Raw genomic sequence first — 27,288 nt, 5'->3', positions numbered from 1 at the left:
AATAAATAAAATAATAATAAAAAAAACAACCGCCACCATGGTTGTGTGTTAAAATCTAGGTGATTCTAAAAAATGCTAATGCCTGGACCTCACCCCAGACCAACTGAAATGCAAGTCTGTGGGGGTAGGATCCAGGTTACTTGTATTTTTTTAAAGCTCTCTTGGTGACTCTGATGCACATCCAGAGTTAGAACCGCTAGCATAGAAGAAAAAAGCTGCTTTCATTCAACCAGCTGATAAAAACCATGGATGGGCTCACCCCAGAAGGGCCAGAAGGTGAGATATGTAAGGACCCTCACATGGGGCTCCACTGAACTCAGCCTCCTGCAAGAGTATCTCCTGTGCTTTGTCTGTTCCAATGGAGCAGCAAGAAAGAAAGAAACCAGACAAGAGTGGAAAGCATTTTCAAACTTTATTTACAACTGTCACAGTGACAAAAAGTAGTTTGGAAAAAAAAAATGCTAGTTTCTCCCTGAGCCTCAAAAAAGAACAGATAGAAGTTATAGGAGGTTCATCTTACAACAGGCATTTTTACTGAAATACTAGGGGGTTTTTTGTTTTGTTTTGTTTTGTTTCAATAGCATCAGTTAGAAATACACACAAGTTACTTAAAAAAAAAAAAAGAGGAGGCCAGACAGGAGCTCAGCCACTTGTCCAAGAGCAGCTGGGTCGCCCCAAGAGGCTCGCCGCTGAGGGTCCTGACTTAAGCTGTCAGCCCCTGGCCTGCTCAGACTGCACGTGACCGTACAAAGGGGTCTAGTGACCGGCAAAAATAATAAACCACCCCCATAAACACACATATACACAAAGTAGATTTGTTATGCAGTTTACAAGCACGTTCCCATCAGACGGCAAGACCAGGACAGATGATACAGGGGAGCAGATGAGAGGGGGACACAGAAACATGGGATTTTCAAAGGCAAGACCCCATCCACACAGGGAGGCACGGGATGAGAACTGCAGCTGCAGGGGTGTGAGGGTAACTGGGAAAGGCTCCCTGCAGCCAAAACAGAAGGAGAGGGAGAGCGAGAGTGAGAAGCCCCCTCGCAGGGCAGGCTGCAGGCCTCTCCCACTTGCTCGAGGAGCTGGAGGAAGTTATTGCCATCGGTGTGTGCAACACAAGCAGACAACACAGAGGTTGGGGGCAGAGGGGTGAGGGGGTGAGCGTTGGCTTCCCAGGACCAAGTCCTGCTGATGTGACAACAGCACACGCTGGTCCTCCTGCACCAGCGTTCTCCAGAGCCACACTAACCTTGAGGTATTAAGTACAACTCTACACGCATGTCCCAGCTGGGATCAAGCTGGACTGACTGGAGCCCTGAGGGGACATGGTGGGTGCCTCCGTTGGCCGAGTACAGCCCCAAGGGAGGGTCTTGAGCACACCTCTTGGCTGCACCGTCCTGCTCTGAGATAGAGATGGTCTGAAGGGCTTGTCCTGCAATCTTTGCAGCTCCAGATGGTTCTTAACTATGACGAGAAGCTCTAAGTCCAAGCTAGCCTTCTCTTGCAACTTGCCCTTGCAGGGGTCAGGTGGGAGGTGAGGAGGTTATCATGCTCCCTCGTCCTGCCCCCTGCATCCAGACACACCGCGGAAGAAGCCCAAGACCTCATGACACCCTTTAGTTTCAAATTCAATCCCCAGGCTGCTGCATGAGAGCCTGTCACTGCCATCCAATAACTCCCAGGCTCTGCCAGCTCTCAGGACCTGCGTTAAAGCTCACTTCCCCCACAAGAAACAGAAAAAGCCTCCTCCGTTCGCCATTCAGCTCCCACCGGAAAAAGAGGCCAAGATCCCACGTGGGAATGGGTGCTGTGGCTGGCCAGGCTGGCTGGAATCTGCGGCAGGGCGGGCAGCCACCCGGCCTGACCGCTGTGCCAGGGCTGGGAGGGTGGAGATGAGAAGGAAGGGCCAGCCTGGGGGAGCCCACCACTCTGTGCCTCTGCCCAAAGGGAGAGCAAGTGTGTGGGGGGGCAGGTGGGGATGGACCCTGGTGTCCAAGCATCTACATCGGCCCTCCAACAAGGGTGGGAAGGGCTCTCGCTACTTCCAGAAGAGCTGGGGGGCAAAAAGGATAAATCAGGGGAGCGCTCAACATTGCAGCCTCTTTAAAAACCTCCAGATTACAGGGGCACACGCACCTGCTAGGGCCTGAGGGGAGGGTCTGGAGAAGGAAACGGGAGGCGTTCCTGGCATCGGCATCACCTCCAGCTGGTTTTGCAGGTAGCCAGCCTCCACTGCTCTCCTCTGCCTGCCTCCCCATTACAGACCAACACACCTGAAACAAAAACAAAGGCTGGCAGTGGGCAAAACTAGAGAGAGATGAAGACTTTGTTGTCTGATGTCCCAGCAGCCAGAGCGAATGCTTGCTGGGTCGGTACTTCCTGGCTGCACTTCTCTGCTCAATGTTTTCTTTAAAATGTGTATTTTCTCTTTCATCTCCTGTTTGTTTTCTTGCCCCAGACGTTCCTTGCTAGCTTTGCACATCCCCCCATCCCAGCCCACCCCCAGAGCCCACTGGAATCCCACGGCTGCCCCCAGCCTGCTTGAGTTCAGATAAAGATCTCCAAGACGCCCGCCTCCCCGCACCCCCCCAACCCCTGCTCTAAGCAGCTTCCTTTCTCAAAGGTCTGGCGTGTTGTCGCAGAGGGCTCCGCTGCCCGACATCTCAAAAAAGGAAAAGAAAAGAAAAGAAAACCAACTCAGTGATTTGCAGGTGCAAAACGGAAGCCATCGTCTGACTTTTTCAGAACTATTGTGGCTCATGCTCTCCTTCCATGGTAGCGGGAAAGAACACAGTTCAGGTACAGATGCTGTCTGGTGTGACCCTGTGGGAGCCGGCGTGGACTCTACTGTTCCTTGTCTTCGTTCGGTGTCTCTTCACAGTTGTCCTGTTCATCCTCCTGGACCAAGAACTCCTCGGGGGGCCACCGGAGCTCCCCGCTCTCTACCTCCCCCTCTGTGGGCTCCACCACGATGGAGGGCAGACGGTCCTTCAGCTTGCAGCAGCGGTCGAAGTCTGACGGGTCAGGGAAGATCTGAAATAAAAGCGGAGAACCCCATCAGGTACACGTGCAGGACCGAGCCCCCGCTATACACCAGAGACCGTGCTACGCCCTTGGGATACTGGGGAGCAGCAGGTGGGATACTGCAGAGCATCAGGCAGGAGCCAGGGAACAAACTCTGGGGCAACAAAGGAAACCCAGACTAATCCTGAAGCTGAAAGTTTTCATGGCAGTGCCACCAAATTTGCGTTTGTACTTTTTGGTCTTGTTTTCAGATAAAAGAACTCAAAATCATGTCCACAGTGAGTCACATCTCCATTTGCAGCAAGCATTTTACTCTAGAAGTACAATGCATACAACAGGTGCCATAACATTAAATTCCTCCCAGGATAATTATTGGCACCTACCAGGTACTTTACATATATAATTTGGACCCAACACGGTCAGGCAGAAACATAGGTGCTGCTCACGCCACCTGAAAGAATCCCAGGAGATTCCTGGAGAAGGAGGTTGCCCAAACCATTCAGCCTGGAAACGAGCAGTGGTAGAATGGGATCAAACCCAGGTCTGCCTGACTCCCAAGTCCGTGGCCAGTATCACGTGCCTCTCAAGGAGACGGGTTCTGATCTCGCTGCAGCTGTAAAGTCAAAGTCAAATCAGGGTTGAAGGCATGGCCCCAGACACAGGCACATGGGAACATAATCCCAGGCTCTTTTTTCACCTGTAAACAACACCTGGCTCCTTGACAGCTCTACACCTGAAAGAGTCTACTTCTCTTTCCACAGTCCTGTCAACGAGGTTCCTTTTTCTGATGCCTACTGTGTGTCCTGACCAGAGCTGGGAGAAACCCCAAACCAGGCTATAAAATCCAGGCTCTGTGGATTCCCTTTGCGCACACTGCCCTGTGACTACAGCTGACCCAATTCTTTGCCCAGCAGCTTAAGTACTTAATCCAATGGGCTGCTGGTCTCCCGCCACACATAGCTCTTGGGGACACGCCAGAGAGCCGGAGAGAGGAGACTGTCTGGGACGCTTGGGCTCACAGAATCACACGGCACCTGCAAGGCCATCTCTTCCAACCTCTCCATTTGATAGATAAGGACACTGAGGCCCAGAGGGGTCAGGAGATTTGCTCAGGGTCACACAGCTTGTTAATGGCAAAAGAAAGGAAAGCAGACCCTGGAGGGGGTGGAGACACACATTTGAAGAGATCCCAGGGGTTCCCTGTGCCTGGCTCTGTTCCTTGGAGGTAGCAGAAGTGCTCTCCTGGAAACTCAGGCCTTCCCAACTTCTGGGGTGTTATGAGGGTACCCAATCTTATTGCACCTAGCCCCACGCAGTGCTGTCCCCACCAAGTCCCTGACCATGTCAGGGGCCACGTGGGGCTTCCGGGAATCAGGGGGCCAACACAACCTCCCCAATCCCTGCAGACGAGTGATTATTAACCATTTATCCAATAAAGCCCTATTGCTGAGGGATTAAGTCTTAAGCCAGCTGCACAACCAGGCATCATTAAAGACTTAACGGGGCTTATAAACAGGATCGTAATGGCGGCCAGGAGGAAAACAAGGCAGGGAGGGGCTAGGCTAGTGGGGTGAAGGGAGGCGCGGGAAAGATGATGCCCCTCTGCGGGCTTTCTCTTCCTGATGCAGCCAGCCCTACAGGTCTGCCCCTGGACTGGGCTCTGCGCACAGACCCACATGCCGAGCAGGGAGAAGGTCAAGTGGCTTACTTGGGCCCCTCCTCACTTCTCTTCTGGGGAGCCGGAGCCTCCTGCTGTGGGTGAGGACACAGGTGCCCTTCCGAGCACAAGCCTTGGGCATGAGTGAGGGGAACCCCCACGAGTGGAAAGTATGCTACAGTTTACAAAGCTTTTTCAGATACCTCCGGTAGGCCTCACCTCTCCCCCTCCCCCGCTGCCCAGGAGCAGAGAGACCTGGGGCTCTGAGGGTCACAAGGAAGTGCCAGGATTCAAACCTAGATCTCCTGTCTTCAACACCTGTGCCTCTTGAACAATGAATGGACACCACTGGGTCAACATGCCCACTTCACAGAAAACTGACCAGGGAGGGTGGGCAAGACCCTAGGCTTTTTTTTTTTTTTTTAAGATTGATTAAGATTAAGTTGGGGGTAGGAGTTTATTAATTAATTTAAGATTGATTAAGATTAAGTTGGGGGTAGGAGTTTATTAATTATTTATTTTTGCCTGTGTTGTGTCTTCATTTCTGTGCGAGGGCTTTCTCTAGTTGTGGCAAGCGGGGGCCACACTCTTCATTGCGGTGCGCGGGCCTCTCACTGTCGCGGCCTCTCTCGTTGTGGAGCACAGGTTCCAGACGCGCAGGCTCAGTACTTGTGGCTCACGGGCCCAGTTGCTCCGCGGCATGTGGGATCCTCCCAGACCAGGGCTCGAACCTGTGTCCCCTGCATTGGCAGGCGGATTCTCAACCACTGCGCCACCAGGGAAGCCCAAGACCCTGGGCTTTAATGGCCCATTTGGCAGTTCAGGCCCCAGGATGACCATCTGGGCAGCTAGGTCCAGAAGATGAGCTGCCCTGTCCAAACAGTTGTTCTAAATCTTCAAGGACAGAGCTGCGAAATATCAAGAGGGGATGGACACCTGGCCCAAGACAGCCCTGGGCCCCTGCCTCTACCCTCTGACCTCAAGCCCAGGGCTGGGCCTGCACTGTGACCCCCTGGCTGAGAGAGGTGGCGCCCGGCTCCTAGCTAGGATCGCACCCTCTGAGGAAGAGCCAGAGAGAGAGGCAGCGGCAAGGTCAGCAGAAGGAGGAGGACAACGACAAGGGCGGAGAGCATATGATTTTGTTCTAAGCCGGGAATGCGTCTTTAACTAAAAGTAGGGGGAAAAGTGTTAAAATAAGGAGGCTGCTGATGATGGAAGATATATGCCAGGCACGTTTGCTGAGCAGAATCTCAATCTCAATCTCAATCCTCTGAAGTATGCAGTGGTGTGATCACTTTTTATAGATGAGGAAACTGAAGCACAGAGAGGGCAAGTGACTTACTCAAGGCCACAGAGCTAGGAAGCAGCTGAACAGGGACCCAAACTCAGACCCACAGGACTTCGAATGAGGCACTCATTTGACAACACTTGGGTCAAGCCACATCAACCTTGACATCACTTGTACAACCCTAACCAAGACCTCTCAAACGCCCGGGCCTCAGTTTCTCTTTTTAAGAAGTGAAGTGGCCTTCTGGTCTCACTAGGTGGGTGCAAAGCCTGGGCAAATACAGAGATGATAAAATGCTTTGAAGACATATGCTAAACTCAAATCGGAATGTCCTCTTTGGAGCAGTTTCAACAGGACTGCGAGAGCAGTCTCCAACAGCAGTTTCAAACTCCAAGCAAGAGGCAGAAATACTAACACAGTAATTAAAATAACTCCAAACAATGCCTTTCATACCAGGAGCCACACAATTAAGTCTTCTAAGTCCTTGGGGGAAGTCTGAGCATTGAACTTCTGATACTGCTTACTTGCCAGAGAACTTTGCTCCCTGAATTGCTCAAAGCAGGCGCCATGGAAAAAAAAACTTTTTTTTCTTTTACAAAGCCTGTTAATTACATTTTAAAAAATCACTATAATAATCTAACCCTCCCATCAGAGATTATATTGTATTATCAGATAATACCAATTTATGCCTCTGAAAATTGTAGCTCTCTCCAAAGGCAAACAAAACGCACCCAGAACCAACCAGCTTCTCATTTCCTCACATCCAGACAGAAAGCCTTGCAGAGCAAAGCTGAGTATTTTGCCAGTACAATCTTATCTCTGACAGCTGCCTAAGAGGCTGACCCCAAGGAGGTCAAGATTTTTCCACTAAGTCATGCTTTTTAATCATCTAGGCAGCAGAAAAATGAGAGGTTGCAACGGCAGTTTGACGGGGTGGGGAAGGCAGTGGAAAAAAGGACTCAAGTCAGACTTGCCAAGCACATGACAGGTAGAGTTGGGGCAGCAGGCCAGCCCAACATGCTGTTTGCCTGCAGGAACTGGCCAGGAATAAAGCACTGCCCCTGTTCCAAAAAGAAACTGCTTCTGGTTAAACCTCTTACCCCAAAGCGTCCCTTCTCCTTGGACTGGAGAAGGGGAAAAAAATCCTTTTTGTTTCTCTCTGAAGCAAAAGGCTCCTCTCTAAGGTGTCCGGAAAGGAAGATGGGGAGGCTCTGAGAAGCATTTCCCACCCTCACCCTCCAGGGCAGAACAGATCACAAAGCATCCATCCCAGCTGTGATTCTCTCAGCCCTGCCCCTTCCTCTGTCCACCAACACTGGACTCTACATCCAACTGTTACACTCGGCTGCCAGGGCTGATGGCTTGGATGAAACTAATGGACACCAAGTTCCCTCCTTTGCAAATGACATCTTGGAGATCACATGCACCAAGAACATCCCGGGCCCTGCATGTCCCACTGTGGGGAACAGCAGGCATTCAAACCTGGTAATGGTCGGGCTTCCCTGGTGGCGCAGTGGTTGAGAGTCTGCCTGCCGATGCAGGGGACACAGGTTCGTGCCCCAGTCCGGGAAGGTCCCACATGCCGCAGAGCGGCTGGGCCCATGAGCCATGGCCGCTGAGCCTGCGCGTCCGGAGCCTGTGCTCCGCAATGCGAGAGGCCACAGCTGTGAGAGGCCCGCATACCGCAAAAAAGAAAAACAAACAAACAAACTTGGTAATGGTCGGGCTTCCCTGGTGGCGCAGTGGTTGAGAGTCCACCTGCCTTTGCAGGGGACACGGGTTCGTGCCCCGGTCCGGGAAGATCCCACATGCGGCGGAGTGGCTAGGCCCGTGAGCCATGGCCGCTGAGCCTGTGCGTCCAGAGCCTGTGCTCCACAATGGGAGAGGCCACAACAGTGAGAGGCCCGCGTACCACAAAAACAACAATAAACAAACAAAAAACTTGGTAATGGTCAATTTTATAGCAGACACTTCTTCAAAGGCATCCTTTGCCAGGTGGCCTCCAATCCCAACAGGATCTGACATTTTGGGAACTCAAATGAGTTCAGTCAAAAGGTCAAAGGAGGGGCTTCCCTGGTGGCACAGTGGTTTTAAGAATCCGCCTGCCAATGCAGGGGACACGGGTTCGAGCCCTGGTCCGGGAATATCCCACAAGCTGTGGAGCAACGAAACCCGTGTGCCACAACTACTGAGCCTGCTCTCTAGAGCCCGCGAGCCACAACTACTGAGCCCATGTGCCACAACTACTGAAGTCCGCGTGCCTAGAGCCTGTGTTCCGCAACAAGAGAAGCCACCGCAATGAGAAGCCCACATACTGCAACAAAGAGTAGCCCCTGCTCGCCACAACTAAAGAAAGGCCACACGCAGCAAGGAAGACCCAACGCAGCCAAAACTAAATAAATAAAATAAATTAAAAAAAAAAAAGGTCAAAGGAGCTTTAGGACCTTCTAGGAAGAAATGGTCTGTGAGATGTAGTTCGGATGCCAATATACTGGAATTGCTGCCTGTAGATCAGAGCTGTCCAACAGAACTTTCCGCAACAATGGAAATATTTTCTATCTGCACTGTCCAATGGTAAACACCAGCCACATGTGTCTCTTAAGCACTTGAGGCTAAAATTTTTAATTCCCTTTCATTTTTATTAATATAAATTTATATGAAATATGTAAAGTTAATATAAATTGAAATAGCTACACAAATAAATAGATAAATATGAGGACAGTGAAAGCAGGGCCGTCCAGGAAAGCTCAGGATGTTTGGCTAATAGACCGACATGGGAGGCCTGAGAGCAGAGAAGTCTGGGGTTGAAGGTGAGCCCCTGGAGACGCGGAATTAGTCAGCAGACTTTTGTTGAAAGTATAAAAGTCACCGGTCAGTCGGCTCCCATTTCACCCACGGAGGGGAACTGAAAGGTAATACCAGGGCTCCAAAGGCCCGAAATTTGGGGGCCTAGCTATCGACTGTCCGCCTCTAAGCCAGGTGACCTAAACCTGGCTGCCTCTGGGGTGGGAGAGGAGAGAGATGCCTGGCACCTAGGATGGAAAATGAGTGACTCTGGTTGGAGCAGCCCTCCCCTGTGTGCGTGCATCCCTCAGCCGTCACCCCTGACAAACAACCCGAGCTGGCCACAAAGAAGGTGGAGGGCTCGGCAAAGAGTTGAGAGATGCTAATAGGGAAAGCGGACACCAGCAGGTAGAGGAGATGAAAGGTGGTTAACTAGATACAAAGGGCTAATTACCAGCTCTGCAAGCTGAGACCCAGGGAGCTCGGCCATCCTGCTCCTCTTTGCTGGGGTGGAACAGAGGAAGGAGGCATGCTGGGGTGGGGGGGAGAGGGCAGGTGGGACAGAGGGCCTGCGATGAATAACCAGGTGGCTCTCCAAGGCCCCAAGAGGGATCTGCCTCGGCATCCAAAACCACACAGTGTGTCTCTCCCCTCTCTGGTTCCAGAGGAGGGGGTAGAATTGAACCTCAAACCTGTGATGGAAAATCTCCACTCCCACAGGTAGACCAGGAGTCTGAAAGATCTGGCTTTTCCCTTGTCCCCGTGCCTTATTATCTCTATGACTGGGGTCAAGTCGTTTTAACTTCTCTGAGCCTCAGCTGCCTCGTGAGTAAAATGAGGAAGGAATTTCCACTCTACAGTATTGTTGAAAGGATTACATGATCCTTCAGGTTGAGTGCCAGCACGGAACCCAACAGGCTCAAAGATGTGGAGGCCTATCGCCCCCCTTTCCTCATTTATAAATTGGGATTACTACTAATTCCCATCTTATAGGGCTTTGGAGAGAATTAAATACAGGTATGTCTGTATGTTCTATAAACTTTAAATTCCTAATGATGGTTCTTATTAGGTAAAGCTGGGGTCCCCAGGGAGCATTTACAGTAAGGCGCTGGAACGTCTATAGCTGTGGCTTGGGACAGGAGGAAATTAGCAGCACTCCTGGGCTTGTGCTCACAAAGTCTAGGCCAGGTTCTCTGGACAAACGGTTCATCACTTCTCCCTCCTTCCCAGGGCATGGGTTAGGCCAACTGGAATGGAAGCCACTGCCTTGTCCAGATCCTGGCCTTTCAGTGGAAGCCCCTGCAGCGTTAAGTCTCCCCATTACGCACCCTCCCCTCCTTCCCCCAGCCTACTCTAGGGGCCTGCTGCCTGGGTTTCTTATTTTTCCTGGAGAATAACAATGGATTGGCCTCGTGTGTTTATTCGTTCCTAGGAAGGGCTGGTTTCTAACAATGGGCAGATCTCTACCAGCTTCCTGCTCTGACAAAGGCTGAGTGAATGAGGGGCAGCTAATTCAAAAGAAAAGTACACCCTGCTTTTTGTCCCCTAACAATATGTGAAGGCAAGAAATATGTTCTTTGAAATCCTCGCCTCCTGCTATTTTCTCATCATCATCATTATTTGCATTTAATTGACTTTTCAGAGTGAAACGTGGCTGGCAAGAACAGAAAGAATTATAGCAAAGGGGCACAGTGGCTACTGCCTGGATTCAGAGGACGGGGAAGAACATTCTAACACCTCCACTCAGATGCTAATGACCTCATTCTCCATCCTTGAGACTCACCTCACGCAAATCTCCCCTGGACTGGAGTTATAGACTATCCACCTCACCCTCTCCTACACTTCTCTGGTGTCTCTAATCCTACTGGAGACTTGAGCAGAGATTTGGGGCTTTATTAACAACTGTTGGATCTCCTTCCTTTGGATTAAAGATGCTTAAGCCTCCAGCCTTGAAACTTAAAAGAAAAGGAAATCCTCTGGATAAACACCATCTTTCATAAACATCTCTCCAACACACACCCATCCTGCAAGTCAGGAGTTCCAAATTCCAATTAATTAGCACGAATTGCTGCAGATAATTCAGGCCCAGCGAGCTGATGGGGCTTTTGTGACGTTACAGAACATCTCTCAAAGTTCTCCGGGTGGTAAGAAAACACTGCAGCTTTCTGGTATAGGATGACTTCAAATACCCCCATCCAAATATCCCCCCGACTACCTCATTATTGCCCTTTGAAAAGAAGACTTGCTTCCCAGTCATCTCTGGGCCTTGGGGGATGGCCTCTCTCTATCTCTCTCTCTCTCTCTCTCCTGCTGGTGCCACCCAGGTGTCCCACAGCCACACACCCTCTCTCAGAAAGCCCAGACTGACAGGGCTGCCATTTCCAACCATTCCCTCATTCTTTGTTTTGGAGACAAAAATCTTAAATATTTAGCCTGGTCCCATAGCCTCCCATTCTCTTCTTGTCTGGGGGTTCCCCTATTACATGGCTTCCAAAACCATCGCTGGATGGAAAGCACTCTCAAGTCTCTGAGGACTTGCTTACAGCCCAGGCCCAGGGCCCTGCTTGGCCTTCAGTCACCACGACCTCTGCAGCACACTACCAGGCCAGCCTGCTTCAAGACTGCTTCTCTCCTGATTCTCATGACCCTGCTCAGGTTCACCTGACCTGTCTAACCTCACCTTCCCTGTGCCCTCCCTGGACTTGGTGTCAGCCTAGGCTTTTCTCTGGACTCAGGCAGCTTCCTGGCTTCCACTGTCCATCTTAGGCTGAGGATTTCCCAATCCACGGCTTCACTGCCCTTTCCACCATCTGTGAAAGTCTCCACTTGGATGACATCCATCACCCCCAACTCACCTTTTCCCAAAGTGAGGTCATCAGCTAGTTTATATCTTTCTTTAAGTTAAAAACTTTTCTTCCCCTCTCCAACAGGAAGCCTTGCTTGATAGTAGGTCCAGTAAAAGAGGCCTGGAGATTATAGTTGATCGCAACTGCAGTATTGATGTGAAAACATTGAAGCAAACAGGGCTATGTTCCTAGAGGTCCGCTAATCTCATGGAGACCATCTACACCACCTGCACTAATAGGGAGGTGATGCCCAGCTGGCGTCTGATCAGACACATTCTGTTCAGTCTAGAGCAGTGGTTCTCAAAGCTTAATTCCTGAGCTCCTTTCAGGGACAGAGTGTCCATGGAGTTAAAATATTTTCTTAGTAATACTAAGATGTTATTTGCCGTTTTTCCTGTGCTGATACTTGCACTAATGGTATAAAAAGTAACGGTGGGTGAAATTGCTGGCACCTGAGCGAGAATTAATGATGGTGGCAGCTGCAAACTGTGCTGGTGGTCATTGTATTCTTCACCACCTCCCACTTGCAATTAAAAAAAAACAAAACACAACAAACAACTTCGGGCTTCTCTGGTGGCGCAGTGGTTGGGAGTCTGCCTGCCGATACAGGGGACGCGGGTTCGTGCCCCGGTCCGGGAGGATCCCACATGCCACGGAGCGGCTGGGCCCGTGAGCCATGGCTGCTGAGCCTGCGCGTCCGGAGCCTGTGCTCCGCAACGGGATGAGGCCACAACAGCGAGAGGCCCGCGTACAGCAAAAAAAAAAAAAAAACTAACAGCAACAAAACAAAAAACTTCATGTCCTTGATGAAGCAGTAAAGATTAATTTTTATTAAATATTGACTGTTAAGTACATGTTGGTTTAATATACTCTGTGATGAAATGCAAAGTCAGCATACAGCAGTTCTGGTGCACATCAGAGTACAATAGTTGTCTCGCAGAAAAGCATTAATGGGATTGAGTGGCGAGCTGAACTAGCCGCTTTTTCCATGGGACGCCATTTTTAGTTGAAAGAATGACCAATAACCATGGTTATTCAGACTTGGGTATTTGGCAGACCTGAGCCTAATATTTCAAAGAAAATGAGCCTGATATTTCCAAAAAATGACTGATGGTATTTGTTACCAATGATTAAAAACTGAGGTCTCAAGCAAAAATTAGAATTTTGTAAAACTTGTATCAGCCACCATAATCTTGACAGTTTCCTATCACTTGAAGAATTTCGATGAGACCACATATTAACTAATGTGATTTTTTTTGATATTATGTAACAAAATGTGTTAACTTTGGAAGATGTGCATAACTCAGCGAACCTATATTTTCCAAATGATCAGTACAGCATGTTATGAAAACAAGCATGCGTAAAAGATTCGTTCAAAGTGCAAGATAGGCTAATGAATTTTAATGTAAGAGTACAGAAAGTTCATTGATAAGGTTTCAGATTCCACATTACCACTAACCTTTAAGAAACTACCACTTACTGAGTTTTGCCAAAGTATCAAAGAAAAATATATGAAAAGGTTACTAAAATATTTCTCCCTTTTCTAAGTACATATCTGCATAGGCCAGATTTTCTTCATGTACTTCAACCAACACCGATCACAACAGATTGGAAGCAGAAGCAGATGTGAGACTCTAGCTGTCTTCTATTAAGTCAGATATCAAAGAGATTTGCAAAGATGTGAAACCTTTCTTTGTGCTGAACTTTTTTTTTGTTTTGGAAAATATATTTATTTTTGTTAAAAATCATTACTTATATTAACATGTAATGGTTTTATTGTCATTTAAAGGAATTAATAAATAATAAAATTTTTAAACTGTTTTAATATCAAAAGATATAACCCACATAAACAAATATCTCTGGGGGTCCTAAATAATTTTTTAAAAAGTAAAAGGGACTGAGATTTAAAAATTTGAGAGCCAATGGCCTGGAGAAAAAAATACCTTCCCAAAGATGACTCCATAAGTCAAGGTTGAAGGATAATATGTTTTAAAACTGGAAAAGATTTGAGGGGAACATAAGAGGTGCCTTCAAATACTTAAAAGGCTGACATGAAGTCTGAGAGAGAGCAGATTTTTTTTAACTCCAGGGGGCCTATCTAAGATCAGAATGGAGGATTTCACTGCATTATACAACTTCTAACAAAAATGATAGAATCAACTCTCTCCATTACAGAAGGGGAAGGCAAGGTCCAAAGAGATGCTGGGAGTCGCCTGAAATGACATAGACAGTAGCAAAGCCAAGATTAGAAACCAGTTATCCAGATTCATACTTCATAATCCCGCTGCGCTGAAGGGTTCTGAGCTCCGTATCACTGGCAATGTCCAAAGAACACGTAAGTGACCCAGTGCCACGCTACTGTAGAGTGCATTCTCACATCTGATAGAGACTGGCCCAGTCTCCAAGGTACCCTCCCACTCTGAGATGCTACGGTATCTCAGTTTTGATCCCAAGGAAAATATCTATATCCACGATCTCCAAACTTGGAGATTGAAAGAATCTTGAAAGAATTTTGAAAGAATTTTGAAAAACTGTCTCCTTTCACACCTTTTAAAACCGACACCTAAAACTTCTGCTATATTATAAATATTACCATTTTAAAATAAACTTTTATGCCACTCCTTTAAATAAGTACTCAATGGCTTATAAACACCATAGCAATTTGATATCTACCATCACCTATTTTAAAAACTCATAAACAAGCTCGTAAGTCAAATCTTATTCCTTTCTCTACTTGAAAATGTATTTCCATTCTACTGATCCATAGAATTTTATATTAATGTATTTTCATGTTTGAAAGTTTTTAGTCATTAGCTTTTTTCATACTTCTCTGCAATAAAAAGATGTATTTGTAAATTGGCTTTTAATGTTTTTATGTCCCATGACCCTAAGGCTTGTTAGTTAAAAAAATAAAATTCTGGATAGGCTTATTGCAGCTATTAGTATATAAGTAATCAATAAACATACCACAAATAATTATTAAACGCAAAGGTAATTTTTCACTGTTTTTTTTATAGATAGGTGGGATTTATGAAGCTTCTTAGACAGTAACATTTTTAAATGGTCCATTTGTTCGATTCTCCTAAGGTTTCTATACCCTGGGAAGGCACCTTAAAAGATTCACGTAGGTGAGAAGCAGGTCCTCTTACAAAGGGAGTGGAGGGCAATCTTGATAGGAAAGGTAGGAAAAGAAAACTGGTGAAGCCTGTCTTCAGGAAACACAATTTTAGAAAAGGAACAGAAGGAAGCTAAAGATGTGGAAACTGATTTCTCCAAAATGCTCTCTGCTGTCGTATCCCTTGAAAGTTTCTGTGAACCTCAGGGGCAGCTGAGGTTTTAACACTTTGTTAAAACATGAAGGGGTGTATACATAGAACCTGATTAAGAAGTAATTTGGCATTAAAACCTCCAATATTAGGGTGCCAAGGAAAACAGCCAAGAACGTTTCTGATATGGCTTTAACTGCTATATTCAACGGGGCAAATGACCAAAGAAATACAGAAATCATAATTTAGTATTAGCTTATCTTTAAGAATGCTTCCATCCAAGAGGACAGATTCAACTCTCGAAGAAAAAAAATTCCTTCATGGTAACAACAGTGACGCCAGTCCCAGGAAGTCAGGTACCACCATGGTTATGCTTTCCCGTCCACATACACACTATGGCTCAATTATATTTCTTCTTTACTCACTTGTTTAAAACATTTAAAAAATAAACTAAAATTCTATCACTACATAAATGGAAAAGTAGTATTACTTGTCATAGGTAATAACCATAAAATACACTAACATTTTCAAAGTTTGTCTGTGTAACACCTAAATTAACTTTGTAAACCGCCAGGCATATTGGACTCTACTGGAACATTGGCCTAGGCCATTTACCTGTCGCAAAGAACCTGGAGCCTTGCAGTGCTATTGGGTGGAAGGCCCTTGAACACTGGCCCAAGACTTCCATTATGTTCAGATCTACTTCTAAGAGCCCAGTTTATCCTTGATTCCAGGGAAGCAATATTTCTAAACCATGACCATTCCATAAGCCAGACCTGGAACCCCAGGAAAACCAAGGTGGTTCAGGGGACTAAACGTGCGTCTGTTCAACCTTCGTGGGTATCCAAGCCAAGGCAACTACCCTGGTCTTCCTCAAGGTCACACGGTGCTCCGATGTCATTAACAGAATAAAGGAGATAAGTAGGGGAATCACCAACTCATATACATTTGTAATTCACAGAGCACGTCAACGTACCCACTATGGGACAAGAATGTCCCTGGCTAATTTGCAATGCTGGCTAAATGGTGCCTAAACATCATTAACTGTTATCATCTCTGCTCAAAATAAGCAGTTAACAAACAAGGGGAAGATGTACAACATCTCACAAACACTTTAAAGTAACCAAACACCTTTCTGACTCTCTCCACAAAGCTCCTCCATCATCCCATTGGTATAGATTTTACAACCCTGAGATTCTATTTGTAGAGCTTTCAATGCTGGGAGCTTATACTATGATAAACTCTTTTATTGTCTTCTGTTATTAAGGTAATACATAATCAAGAGGCTTAATGATGTTGAATCTCTTTGATTCAGCAATTCTACTTCCAAGAATTTATTCTGAGGAAGCAAATCAGACCTGCGCAGAGATTTGTGTAAAATGATATTCAAAGCAGTGTTCTCTGTAAGAACAAAATATGCCACAACCTAAATATTAGCAATAAGTGGTACATAACAAAATGAAATGCCATTTTACAAAGAAAACCAAATGACAGGAACATAGTCACAATATTATACGAAGTGAAAAAAGATTCACTCTGGCACATACAGTTTTACCTCAATTTTATTTTTTTAATAAAAATGCATATAAGATACTGGAAGTAAACATACCAAAATATTTCAGTTATAGGAATATGGGCATTTAAAATTTCATTTGTACTTCTCTATAGTTTCCTAAATTTCTAAAAAGAATTAATATCACCTTTATAATTATAACACACACACACACACACACACACACACACACACACACACACACTCTCTCTTACACCGTTTGACTCAGAAATTCTATTCCTAAGACTCTAAGGAAATAGTATAAACTATGGACAAAGATTTATATATAAAATTATATATAAATTATCACATTATTTATAAGAGAAAAATATATACAATTTAAAAATAATTCAACAATTGGAGAATGGTGAAAAAATCATGTTGTAACTTTGTAACTTTGTGCAGTTATTAAAATGCTGGCTTTGAAGCATTTTTAAGATAAATTTGGGGCTTCCCTGGTGGTGCAGTGGTTAAGAATCCGTCTGCCAATGCAAGGGACACGGGTTCGAGCCCTGGTCCAGGAAGATCCCACATGCCGTGGAGCAACTAAGCCTGTGCGCCACAACGACTGAGACTGCACTCTACAGCTCACGAGCCAGAACTACTGAGCCCGTGAGCCACAACTACGGAAGCCCGCGCACCTAGAGCCCGTGCTCCGCAACAAGAGAAGCCACCGCAATGAGAAGCCTGCACACCACAACGAAGAGTAGCCCCTGCTCGCCGCACCTAGAGAAAAGCCCGTGCACAGCAACAAAGACCCAACTCAGCCAAAAATAAAAATAAATAGAATAAATTAATTTATTAAAAAAAAGATAAGTTGTGATGATGTGATGCTGATGACTTACATACCATTAAGTAAAAAAGCAGAACACAACCCTGTGTGATCTTGGCCATATAAAAACAATTTCTGTGGAAAAGATGCTAAAATGTTAACAGTTGCGATTTATGCATGGCGAGATTACGGTGACTGGAAAAAAAAGTTTAAAGAAGAAAATAAAAATTCCATAATGGGCCTATGCTACTTTAAAAATTTGAAAAGTAAGCATAAGAATAATAAAATACATAGTTTGCCAGTGAAAATATGAAATTACTCAAAAAAGGGGAAGGAAAAGAAAATTTTCCTGTAATTACAGCACTCTGATCTAAAACAACTGCTATTAACATTCTGCTGTCTGCCCTTTTGGTCGTGTGTGTGTGTGCGCATGTGTGTGTGAGTTCATGTAAGTGCATGCGAGTGTGTGTGTGTGTGAGCCTCTGTAGGCATCTCCGGCTCTGTCCCATGGGGATCAGCGGCTGAGCCTGGGCTGCCCACACACCTCGGGCTAATGCTCACCTACGGATAAATTAGAACTGACACATAGGGCTGTGTCTGGAGAAAATGGTTAGGAATTTGGGAAAACCAAGGATGCTCTCAAATCCAGGGTGGACATGTGTTTCAAGCTCTACAAAGTAAAGACAGGAGATGAATTCAAGGTATACTAATTAATTCTGCCTGGGAACCACCTTCAGGTTCAAGTTAGGAGAAAGTCAGACCTAGAGACCAACCCCGCCGGACTGAGGTTTGTGACTTCCCTTTTTGCTCAGGGCAGTTCTCCTTTGGATGAGAGATCTGGAACCTTCCTTCCCATTGGCTCCAGTACAATTACTGGCTGAGTTGCAAGTAGTCAATGTCGCTTCAGCTAAATGCTTGGGTGCCTCTTCTACACAGTTTACCCTAAAAGGGGCTTCTGACAGTGTAAGGCAATTAATTCTAGCAGTGAGGGGACTGAGGCAGCTCCCAAACTCCCCTTGAGGTCAAAATAGGCTGGAGAAACTTTTGGCAAATATTAATTTTTTTCTAAGATAGGTCTGTGCAACGAGGGGCCCTCCTCCAGTCAAGGAGTGGGGAGCAGACACAGGAGCTGATTGACTGATCAAGAATCCTCGTGAGCTGGGCTCCGGGACAAGGGAAGGGCAAGTGGCGAGGCGAGAGACAGCCGAGGGGGGCGCAGGGTCTATGAGACTGAAAAGGAACGAAGCCCCGGCAACTCTGGGCCCCGTGTGAATGAGGGCCTGTCTTCATCCTCCGAGGATTATTTCAGGACTCGGGCCTGACAGATCATTTCAGGACATTCACTAGACACCCAGGAATAGCTCTTGGCTCCAGTCACAAGATTCGCCACCCAAACTCATCCATTTCCCTAACGGTACAATCCTCTTCTCTATCTGACCTGGGAGACTGGGTCACCATAGAGAAAATGCTGATTCTACAAAAACCCACGCCATGGGATAGCCAAGGTGGAGGGATAATTCTCAGTTCAGGAAAGGGAGAGAGGAAGTGTCCAATCAATCATGCAGCATCCATTAAGCAACTACTTACAGGACACTGTGCCCGGCATTGTGGGAACAAAGAGCCGTCTAAGACACAGACCCTGGGTCTGGAGAGGGATGAACACACCACCACTTGAGAGGCCTCAGGCCTAACACAGGCCCTTTGAGAGAAGGCCAGGTTGTATGGCTCCAGTGTTTGTCACGTTGGCTAGGGAAGTGAAGCAAGCTTGTTCTCTCCCTGGCAGTGCTACAGACTCACTGCTGTGACCACAGTGTGTGTGTTGGGGAGGAACCCCATGGGAATAATTCCAGCCCTCTGCAGGCCCTCACCCAGGGGCATTGCAAAACACTGAACACCATGTTTGTGTCAAGGCCTTGGGCACTGAAGGAAGGTGCTGGATCCCTCATACAAAGTAGACGTGACATGAAACTGACGTGACCTGGGCACTGACTCAAAAAGAGGCCACACGGGGCTTCCCTGGTGGCGCAGTGGTTGAGAATCCGCCTGCCGATGCAGAGGACACGGGTTCGTGCCCCGGTCCGGGAAGATCCCACATGCCGCGGAGCGGCTGGGCCCGTGAGCCATGGCCGCTGATCCTGCGCGTCCGGAGCCTGTGCTCCGCAACGGGAGAGGCCACAACAGTGACAGGCCCGCGTACAGCAAAAAAAAAAAAAAGAGGCAGCACGTTCAGACACAGGCCCAACGCCACCCAAAGACATGAACTCCTTGTGCCTCTGAACCTTGTGGCCCTAACTGCCTGTTTGCCTCATGTTCTTATGAATTGTACCAAGCAAGGAGCAGGGTGGACGGGGTAGGGATAGGAAAAAGAAAACTCACTGGGATTCCAGGAGCATGTCATGTCCATGGGGGGACATCTCCTGCCAAGTGCTTTGGAATTTTAGCTTTATGTTTCTTCAGGGACAACTGAGGCTTTTTTAAGTCTGATGTGAAAGATGTTTTCCTGGTGACCGTGGGACTTCTGTGCGCCTGCCCAGCTGGGCCTCCAAAACTCTTGAGAGCATGTGGGGTGCCACAGCTGGGAGTATCCAACGAGACAAAGGCACCAGGAGGAGGAGACAAAGGGAGGTGATGACTTATGCCTGGAGTGGCCTTGTGAGCCGGGGCTTGAGGGAGGCGAACAGAGACAGGCACAGGAACCCCAGCCCATCATTGATTTCAACACCTGCATTTACACGGGTGGGAGCAAGGAGAGACAGCCTCGGGGGTCTCATAAAGAAAGGCTCAGCAGAGAGGTGAATGAAGAGAGTGTTGCTACCTGACTTTAGAGGTTCAACCGAGACTATTCTTTGAGGAGGGAGAGATAAAGGAGTCGTCTATTGTTGGGCCTTGGAGATGGAAGAAGCAGAGCTCCTATCTGGGGAGGAGTTATTCTCAGCCAGCACAGTGCATTAGACCCGTCCTAATGCAGAGCTAAAAGCGAGGCTCAGACTGCAAGAAGCAAACGGCAGGGCTGTGGCAGGAGAAGGTCACCCACCACTGTCCCTCCTCCTTATCCTATAAAACGCCGGGATATCCCTCCCTCCTGTCGGGAAATGCAGGGGAAGCCCTTAGGGAAGGCCCAGAACACGGGGCACTGTGGTACATGTAGAATTAGCGCCTCTGGCTTACAGAGCATCTTCCCTGGCTCCCCTCATCTGACTGGTGGGTGGCCGTTAAATGGTAGGAGTATGAGACCAAGAAAAGCAAGAGGAATACAAAAGGTGACCAGGGAGGGACATGTATGCTGATCAGAGAGGAATTTAAAGGGCCTTGGGAAGGATAAAAGTTATCAGATCTTGGTCCAGTTGCTTTAGATGGGACAATCTTAAGTGAAAACTGGGGAGCCATATCTCTGTCTAGAACTTAGCAAGGGGGATAGAACTGTAAAAGCCTCAGCAAACTGTGCTGGGGGAAGCTGGGCAGCACAGCCCTTGGTGGTGGCAGCATCAGTGTCCACAGGCAAATGCTCAGGTCTCTTCTCCAGGCCAACTCAGGCCCAGCACGGAAGGAGACCCAGTCAGAGAGGCATTCTGAATTGCCACATTCTTAGAGTCCATAGTGCTGGGAGGGGAGCCTGCAAGGCAGCCACTGACCTGCTCCCCTGAATTAGGGAAAGGAAGAAGGCATTAGGTGCAGACGTTCCCGTCCCAGGGGCCAGAGAACAGGAGGCTGACAGATGCAGTGTGGGAAGCAAGCTGCAGCCAGCAGGGGCAGAAATGTCCACATTGGAGACCCTCCCACTCAGCCCTGTGAGCTGGCCGCCACTCCCATCCCGCCCAACATGTCCTCGACTTTCTAGTAACCATTCACTCACCCACCCCACGGTGTGTCATAATTCATGCCAAGCGAGAGAGCTGACGTGCATTGCACATACTGAATTGACTCTCCAAATAAATGTTAAAGACAAAACAAGGCACCGACTCTGTGGATTTTTATACATGCTAACTCCCTAAGCACAAGAGACGGGCTTACCCGAATCTTTCAGGGGATAAAAAGACATCTATCTGACCCTGAGGAGGCCCTTTAAAAATTCTAAGGCAGAAGTGAAGGCGGGCAGCTTCAGAACCAAGACTCAATTTAACTGAAAGCACCACCATCCATGTAGCACCTGCTCTGTGAAGGCCCGGGGCCAGCAGGCACCTTGGGTTGGGGAGGGCTGCAGGAGGGGTGATGGCTGATGGGCACAAAGAGGGAATAAGTCATCCCCTGCCCTCGGACACATGGGCAGGGAGAAGGTCAGGCAGGACCACGGCAGCATCATTTAAGCACAAATGCCACAGGTGCTGGAGAAGAAGGAGATCACATCTGGGGCAGAGAAATCAGGAAACCTTCCTTCTGGGTAGGTCTGGAAGGTGGGGAAACAACTGACAAATTCCAGTGTGCCTATTTATTTTATGACCTTGTTTCAAGGTCAGACCACAAGTCTGAGATTCTATTTCAAGTGCCAAGTTGGGATTGATGTCTCCTTCCCACTTTTAGTTCCTTGGAAAAGCAGGTCGCAGTAAAAGCCATGTACTATTATTACCCTCAGGAGGAATGCCAAGAACAGAGTTCAAAGATCTCCTGCCCCCAGAGCCAAGCCTAGCCTGAGCATGTACAATGGACAGGCTCCAGCCAAGTGCAGCCCCAGCCAACCCCCAGAGCTCTGGTGGGAATGTGTTTAATTGGATGGCACTGGCTTTGAGTGGGCCCAGAAAATACCGGTCTCATGACAATTGGCAGACCAGTTCGCTGCACAGCCCTGCGCCTGGCTGAAACAGGGGCAAGCCAAGGGGTATCTGAAGGTACAACAAAATTAGAGGTGGAAGTGTCCTCTCAAAGCCTCTTTCAAGGCCCAGCCCCAGTCTGACCTCCTTCTTCCAAGCCTTTAGATTGCCACACATCCCTGGACTGACCGTAGCTTTCATATTGCTCCACCAGATGGCCTGTGTTCCAGTTATGTATATGCTAGTTTCCCATGTGAGCCCTGGACCCTTCCTACACTGCCCAGCATAGCATGTTACGTACAGCAAGTGTCCAATAAATACTGCTTGCTTGATGATAACCACCTCTCCCTTTTCTCTTCACCAGGCAACCAGAAGACCTTTCTGAAATCTTGTGACAGAGTGCTTTGAAGTTCTAGGTAAGATATTTTGGAACTGTGCAGTAGTCCCCACTCAGGTAGCAGGGCAGATTTCCTGAGAGGCTGTGAAAACTGGGCCCTAAGTCTAGCAGCACAAAGTAAGATTTGAGGGCCCTTTTCTTAGGCAGCATTGAGTTATCTTAGGAACCCAGAGGCGATTTTATTTTCCTCCTGCCGTGGCAGCCCCAATTCAGCTGTCCTCACCCAGCACTGCAGCCCCTTCTTGGGTCATGACCTGTTCTTACCCTCAGATCCAGCGGAATGAACTGAAGGTCAAGAAAACTGCCCTGTAGGACCTGGTCCTTTATCCTGGAACACGTTCAAAAGGAGAATATCAAAAAGCACACACAGACATACTGATGACTGTGTTTGGAAAGGTTTTGTGATGGAAATCTAAAACCCAGAACTGAAAAAACAAAAAAAAACAAAAAACACCTCACCTGTAACCACAAAGAGATTCAGTCTGATTCAGTGCCTTGGAAACTGGTATCCAAAAACACCGCAGCTGGTAGGTCAGGAAACTTCTACCCTCCCACAGGCTGTGGGGCTTTCAATTGTCTCTCTCAGACCCACTCTGAGGGTGGAAGGTACAAAACCAACCAGGAAAGGGTATTTCCTCCCCTCCCTCTGAATTCCCTCAGCCTACCTGAATACTTATTTCCAGCCAGCAAAAGGGGCTTGGCCATTTTGACACACAACAAAGGGGCCTTCTCTAACCTCCCAAGTGTGTCTGAGGTGACTCTTGCTGTCACCTGCCAAATTACCTTACCCAACCTTAGCTTTTATCTCAGCTGTCTTTGATCACCCTCCCTCCATCACACCCACCCAGCTTTCTATTTTCTCTTCCTTCACAAAACAAATGCCCCTGCAGTGGTTCTAAGGCAGAACAAGTCTAGATTCTAGCCAAGAGCCACCCCCAAGGCACAGACACTGACACATCAGAAGAGCAAGGTTTTGGAGTTCGAGACTCAAGTCATCCACTCAGTCTGAGCCTGTTTCCTCATCTGTGAAACAGAACAAAAATTCCCATCTCAGTGCCCACTGTCAAGAGTGAATGAGTAACATTTGTAAAGTGCACGGCCCATAGCCACATTCAGTTAATATCTGCTCAATGAGCCCATCACACTTCATTCATCTTCCCCAGCCAGCCATCCTACACAATTTCCCTAGCTCCAAGATCTTCCCTTAAGAACAGACTCTTTTCTCCCCTGAAGGTAATAACGTAGGCACTCTTCTTGGAAATCTGAAAACAGTTCACTGCTTCGGCGCTATCTGGAGGTCTCTGCAGCGGGCTGTGGGCAGTGGAAAGTGAATGGCAGGCCAGAAAGAGCACTGGGCTGAGAATCTGAAGGTGTTACTTAGACCACTTTTTTGGTCCTTATATATTCTGGATCCACCACACAGCATAATCTCTATGCTGGATCCTGGCAATAACATCCCTGAGAGAGCTACCCTTCTGGGAAAGGTCTCTTCAACTCTAAGTAGTTTGAACATTAACCCTGTTGGAATCAGTTGGTCAACCATCAACCAGAGGAAGAAAGCAACATTTGACACAGCAATGCCTCCACCAGACTACCCTTCCCCATAAGCTGCCCCTCACAGCAATGTTGCTACTGCCCAAGGCTTGGGTGGGGAGGGAAGTTCTGATCTGAACTGACTGCACATTATCACTTCCCCCTTTGCCACCATGAAGGGGAGAGTCCACAGCAGCCAGGATGACTAATAACATCAGCTCATGCTTCCTGAACGCTTACTGCCTCCCAGGTACTGTGAATGCCTTATCCATGTCATCTCATCATGTTGAATCTTCACCACAATTCTGCGAAGTAAGGACTCTTGTTGCCCCATTTTACAGATTAAGAAACCGAGGCTTACTGGCATTAGGGGACTTTCTCAAGGGCGCATAGCTCTTACAAACAGCACTGGGATACAGAACCAAGTCTGCCTCCAGCCCCAGCAAAAGACACTAGGCGCTAAGGAACCAGAAGGAAGCCAGTACTGAACTTACCTGATAGGAAAGGCCATCCTTTCGGGGATTGAGGCCTATTTCCTCCATGGATGGGGTGTTCATCATCACCTCAGTCATCTCGGCTGATCTCAGATAGTCAGGGCTGCCAAGAAACCCAGAGCAAAAGTCAACAAACACACGCACTTTCACATGCCTACTCTCAGTGCCTTCTGCTGTTAAATTAGAGGACTGCCTGGAAGCAGGATGAGAGGTGTTCAAAACAGAACTCCCCGAAAAACGAGCTCATGCCCCGAGGAAGCACCTTACAAGCCTAGAGCATCAGGGCTCTCAACCTCCACCAACAAAGCCCATTGTCTGAAAACCTGCTCTGGCAAACCTCCTCTTCCCTCCTCTCCTGTACTAGCCCCTACTGGCACAGAGCGACTCTGGGTTTTCTTTTAAGTGACAGAACTAGAAAAAAAAAACCAAACAGTAAGTAGCTGAGGTCGTCTATCTATATTAAAACCAATTCAACCCGTCTCTAGGGGAACTGAATATTATTATTACATAATGATAACAGGTCAACCTCAGAGGAACCAAGTTCGATAATGCTGCCTTCCTAAATTTCTCTCTGTGTCTCTGGTGTTCCTTTTTGCAAAATGTCCCACTTAAAGCCCCAAAGGGTCAGCTTTCTGAAAGCTTCACATCTGCCATCCAACCTCCTTCTCTAGCCCCAGCCACAGCAGCTGCAAGCTCACAGCTTGAAAAACATCCCCTGGATTAAAAGCCTTAAGGATGCCCGGACTCTGACTGCAAAGGAAATTTCCAGAGGGGCCAAGCTGGCCCACCAATGGCTGACATGTGAAAGTGCTTTGTACTCTGTAAGCAGGATACAAATGTTCCATTATCCTCACACAAGCCATGGGCACGTACAGGGTCCCGAATGTGTAATGCCAAATAGCACATACCAAAGTCAGTGTACTCCCTACACAACAGGCAATATTTTCACCATCATGCCTTTACACATGGTTAAAAAAAAAAAAAATGTAGGGTAGGCCTTAGAAAGACTGTATCTAAGGAAACAGGGGTACCAAACTCTTCTTCATTTTACAGCTACTACATAGAGTAGAAATGGCACAGGATTTGGAAACAGAAGCAATAGGTTCTGGTCCAAGCTATGCCACTCAAGTGCTGTGTGATCTTGAACAGGTCATATAACCTCTCTGAGCTGCAGATGCGCTGTTAGTCTGTTACCATGATGCTAATAATGCATATCTCACAGTTATGGTAAAGGACTAATCTCTGGGGGGGAAAGCATTGCAAACTATGAAATGCCAATCGACTGTAAAATAATACCAAACCTTAATCTCTCAGGGGACAATAACCCTGATGAGTCTTAACACCATCTTGGCAAGTTTTGAGTGGCCAGGGGCACACAGCCTCCACTGCCTTCCAAGTCTCACCCATATGGTACCTGGAGGTGGGAGGGAAGGAGAGCTCAGAGGAGAGAGGTACGCAAGCCTCCGGGGTGAGGAAATTTTTACTTTGTTTTGAGAGTTCAGTCTCCTTTCTAAACAGAGACGGGCTGGATTGGGGGAGGGGAGACTAAAAGAAGATGCTAGGCTTCCGGGCAAGTTTAGGGTCAGGAGCCAGGACTCCAAAGTCAGTTTCCCCCTGGGTTATGGAGAGGCTACTGCCCACCCCCAACGTAATGGGCCAGAAGAGCGCCCACCGGGCTCTCGCCAGGCTCTTAGCCTGGTGTCCCGGCGTTCGCTCCTCGCTCCCGGCTGTGGCGCGGGGCCGAAAAGTTGAAGCAAGAAGCATGAACTTTCCGGTATCTGAGCTGAGCAGGACTGCGCGGACATGGAGCCTGCGGGGCCGGGCTCTCCGCGCCCGCACCTGGGAGCGAGCTCCAGGCCGCCAGCGCTCGCCCCCCGACAGCTCTTCCTCTTCCCCAGCGCAGGAAGGAAGCAGCAGCCGGTGCGCAAGTCCCAGCGGCCGTGGGCCTCGCTCTTCAACGAGGCGGGCGCCCGGGGCGCATCCCTCCCAGCCCCGATACCCGGTCGGGTGCAAACCTCCGCCTCCCCCCACCCGGCCCGGGCTCCTTCCCGGCGGGCCCGGTGAGGGCGGCTCCTCCCCAACCCGGGCCCCCATCAAGGCGCGTCGGGTTTAGGGTCTATGTAGAGAAAAGGGATCGAGAGGGTGCAGCGAGGAACTGTGCTGCTGCCTGTGGCTTCAGTCGGGTTACGTGTGGGGAGAGCGTTTTCCCTCACCCCTCCGAGCTCTGCAAACGCCGCCGCTGCACCAGCTCAGCCCCGCTGCCGCCGGCCTCGACGCCAAGACTTGCATGCAAACAAAAAGGAAAAGGGGAGGGGCCCGGGGAGAGCAGGAGCCCCCTACGCCAGGCAGGGCGCGCGCCTTCCGCAGCCCTCCGCGAAGGGGCTTTTATTAGCCGGGTTCAGCCGTGACCCCTGGTTCTCCCCCGACCCCACTACGGCCGTACGCACACCCTCCCAGCCGTCACTTAAGTGAGAGCTTCGAGTTCACTTCCTTTGTCTGGATGCTCTCAGCGCCACCTCCCCACCCCCACCTTTGCAACCTTGACGTTGACTCCTGCTCCGGCTTGGGCGGCGGGTTAGTGCCCGGCGCCCACGCCACCCGCTGCCCTCGCACAGAGCAGGCACGAGCAGGCGCCCGGGCCCCGCAGCCACGGCCGCGAGACGGATGCCCGCCGAGGGCGCAGGATACTCACCAGTGAATGGGGAAATATACAGACATGAAGTCCTAGGGGAGCCTGACCCACGCCCTTGTGATTTAAACACGGTCACTGCGTCTCGGGTAAGGATGTCACGGGCGCAGACAGGCGCGGCAGGCTGCCGAGTGTGGGCACTGGGCGTTCGCCGGTTCGCCTCCCGGAGACAGCCCCACTGCCAGCAGCGTCGGCAAAGCAGACGGAGCTCTCGGCTCTCCACCGAGCTCGCGGCCCC

The 27,288-nt window shown here is 48.5% G+C and overlaps 1 protein-coding gene across 2 annotated transcripts; it reads right to left on the bottom strand.

The window, feature by feature from the left end:
• Positions 1–393: 393 nt before the first annotated feature.
• LBH (LBH regulator of WNT signaling pathway) lies at positions 394–27,288 on the bottom strand. Of its 2 annotated transcripts, none has more exons than XM_032652747.1 (3): positions 27,054–27,288; positions 24,362–24,464; positions 394–3,036 (listed from the first exon to the last, which is right to left on the bottom strand). In XM_032652747.1, the coding sequence occupies exons 1-3, from the start codon at positions 27,077–27,079 to the stop codon at positions 2,848–2,850; spliced, it is 318 nt and encodes a 105-aa protein (XP_032508638.1). In that variant the 5' UTR covers positions 27,080–27,288; the 3' UTR covers positions 394–2,847. The 2 variants fall into 2 exon arrangements, with proteins under 2 accessions (XP_032508638.1, XP_032508639.1); XM_032652748.1 differs by lacking the exon at positions 27,054–27,288 and adding an exon at positions 25,663–25,697.

The sequence above is a fragment of the Phocoena sinus genome, chromosome 13 (genome assembly GCF_008692025.1).
Source record: "Phocoena sinus isolate mPhoSin1 chromosome 13, mPhoSin1.pri, whole genome shotgun sequence".
Classification (NCBI taxonomy): Eukaryota; Metazoa; Chordata; class Mammalia; order Artiodactyla; family Phocoenidae; genus Phocoena; species Phocoena sinus.
This window is presented reverse-complemented; position numbering and strand designations above follow the sequence as displayed.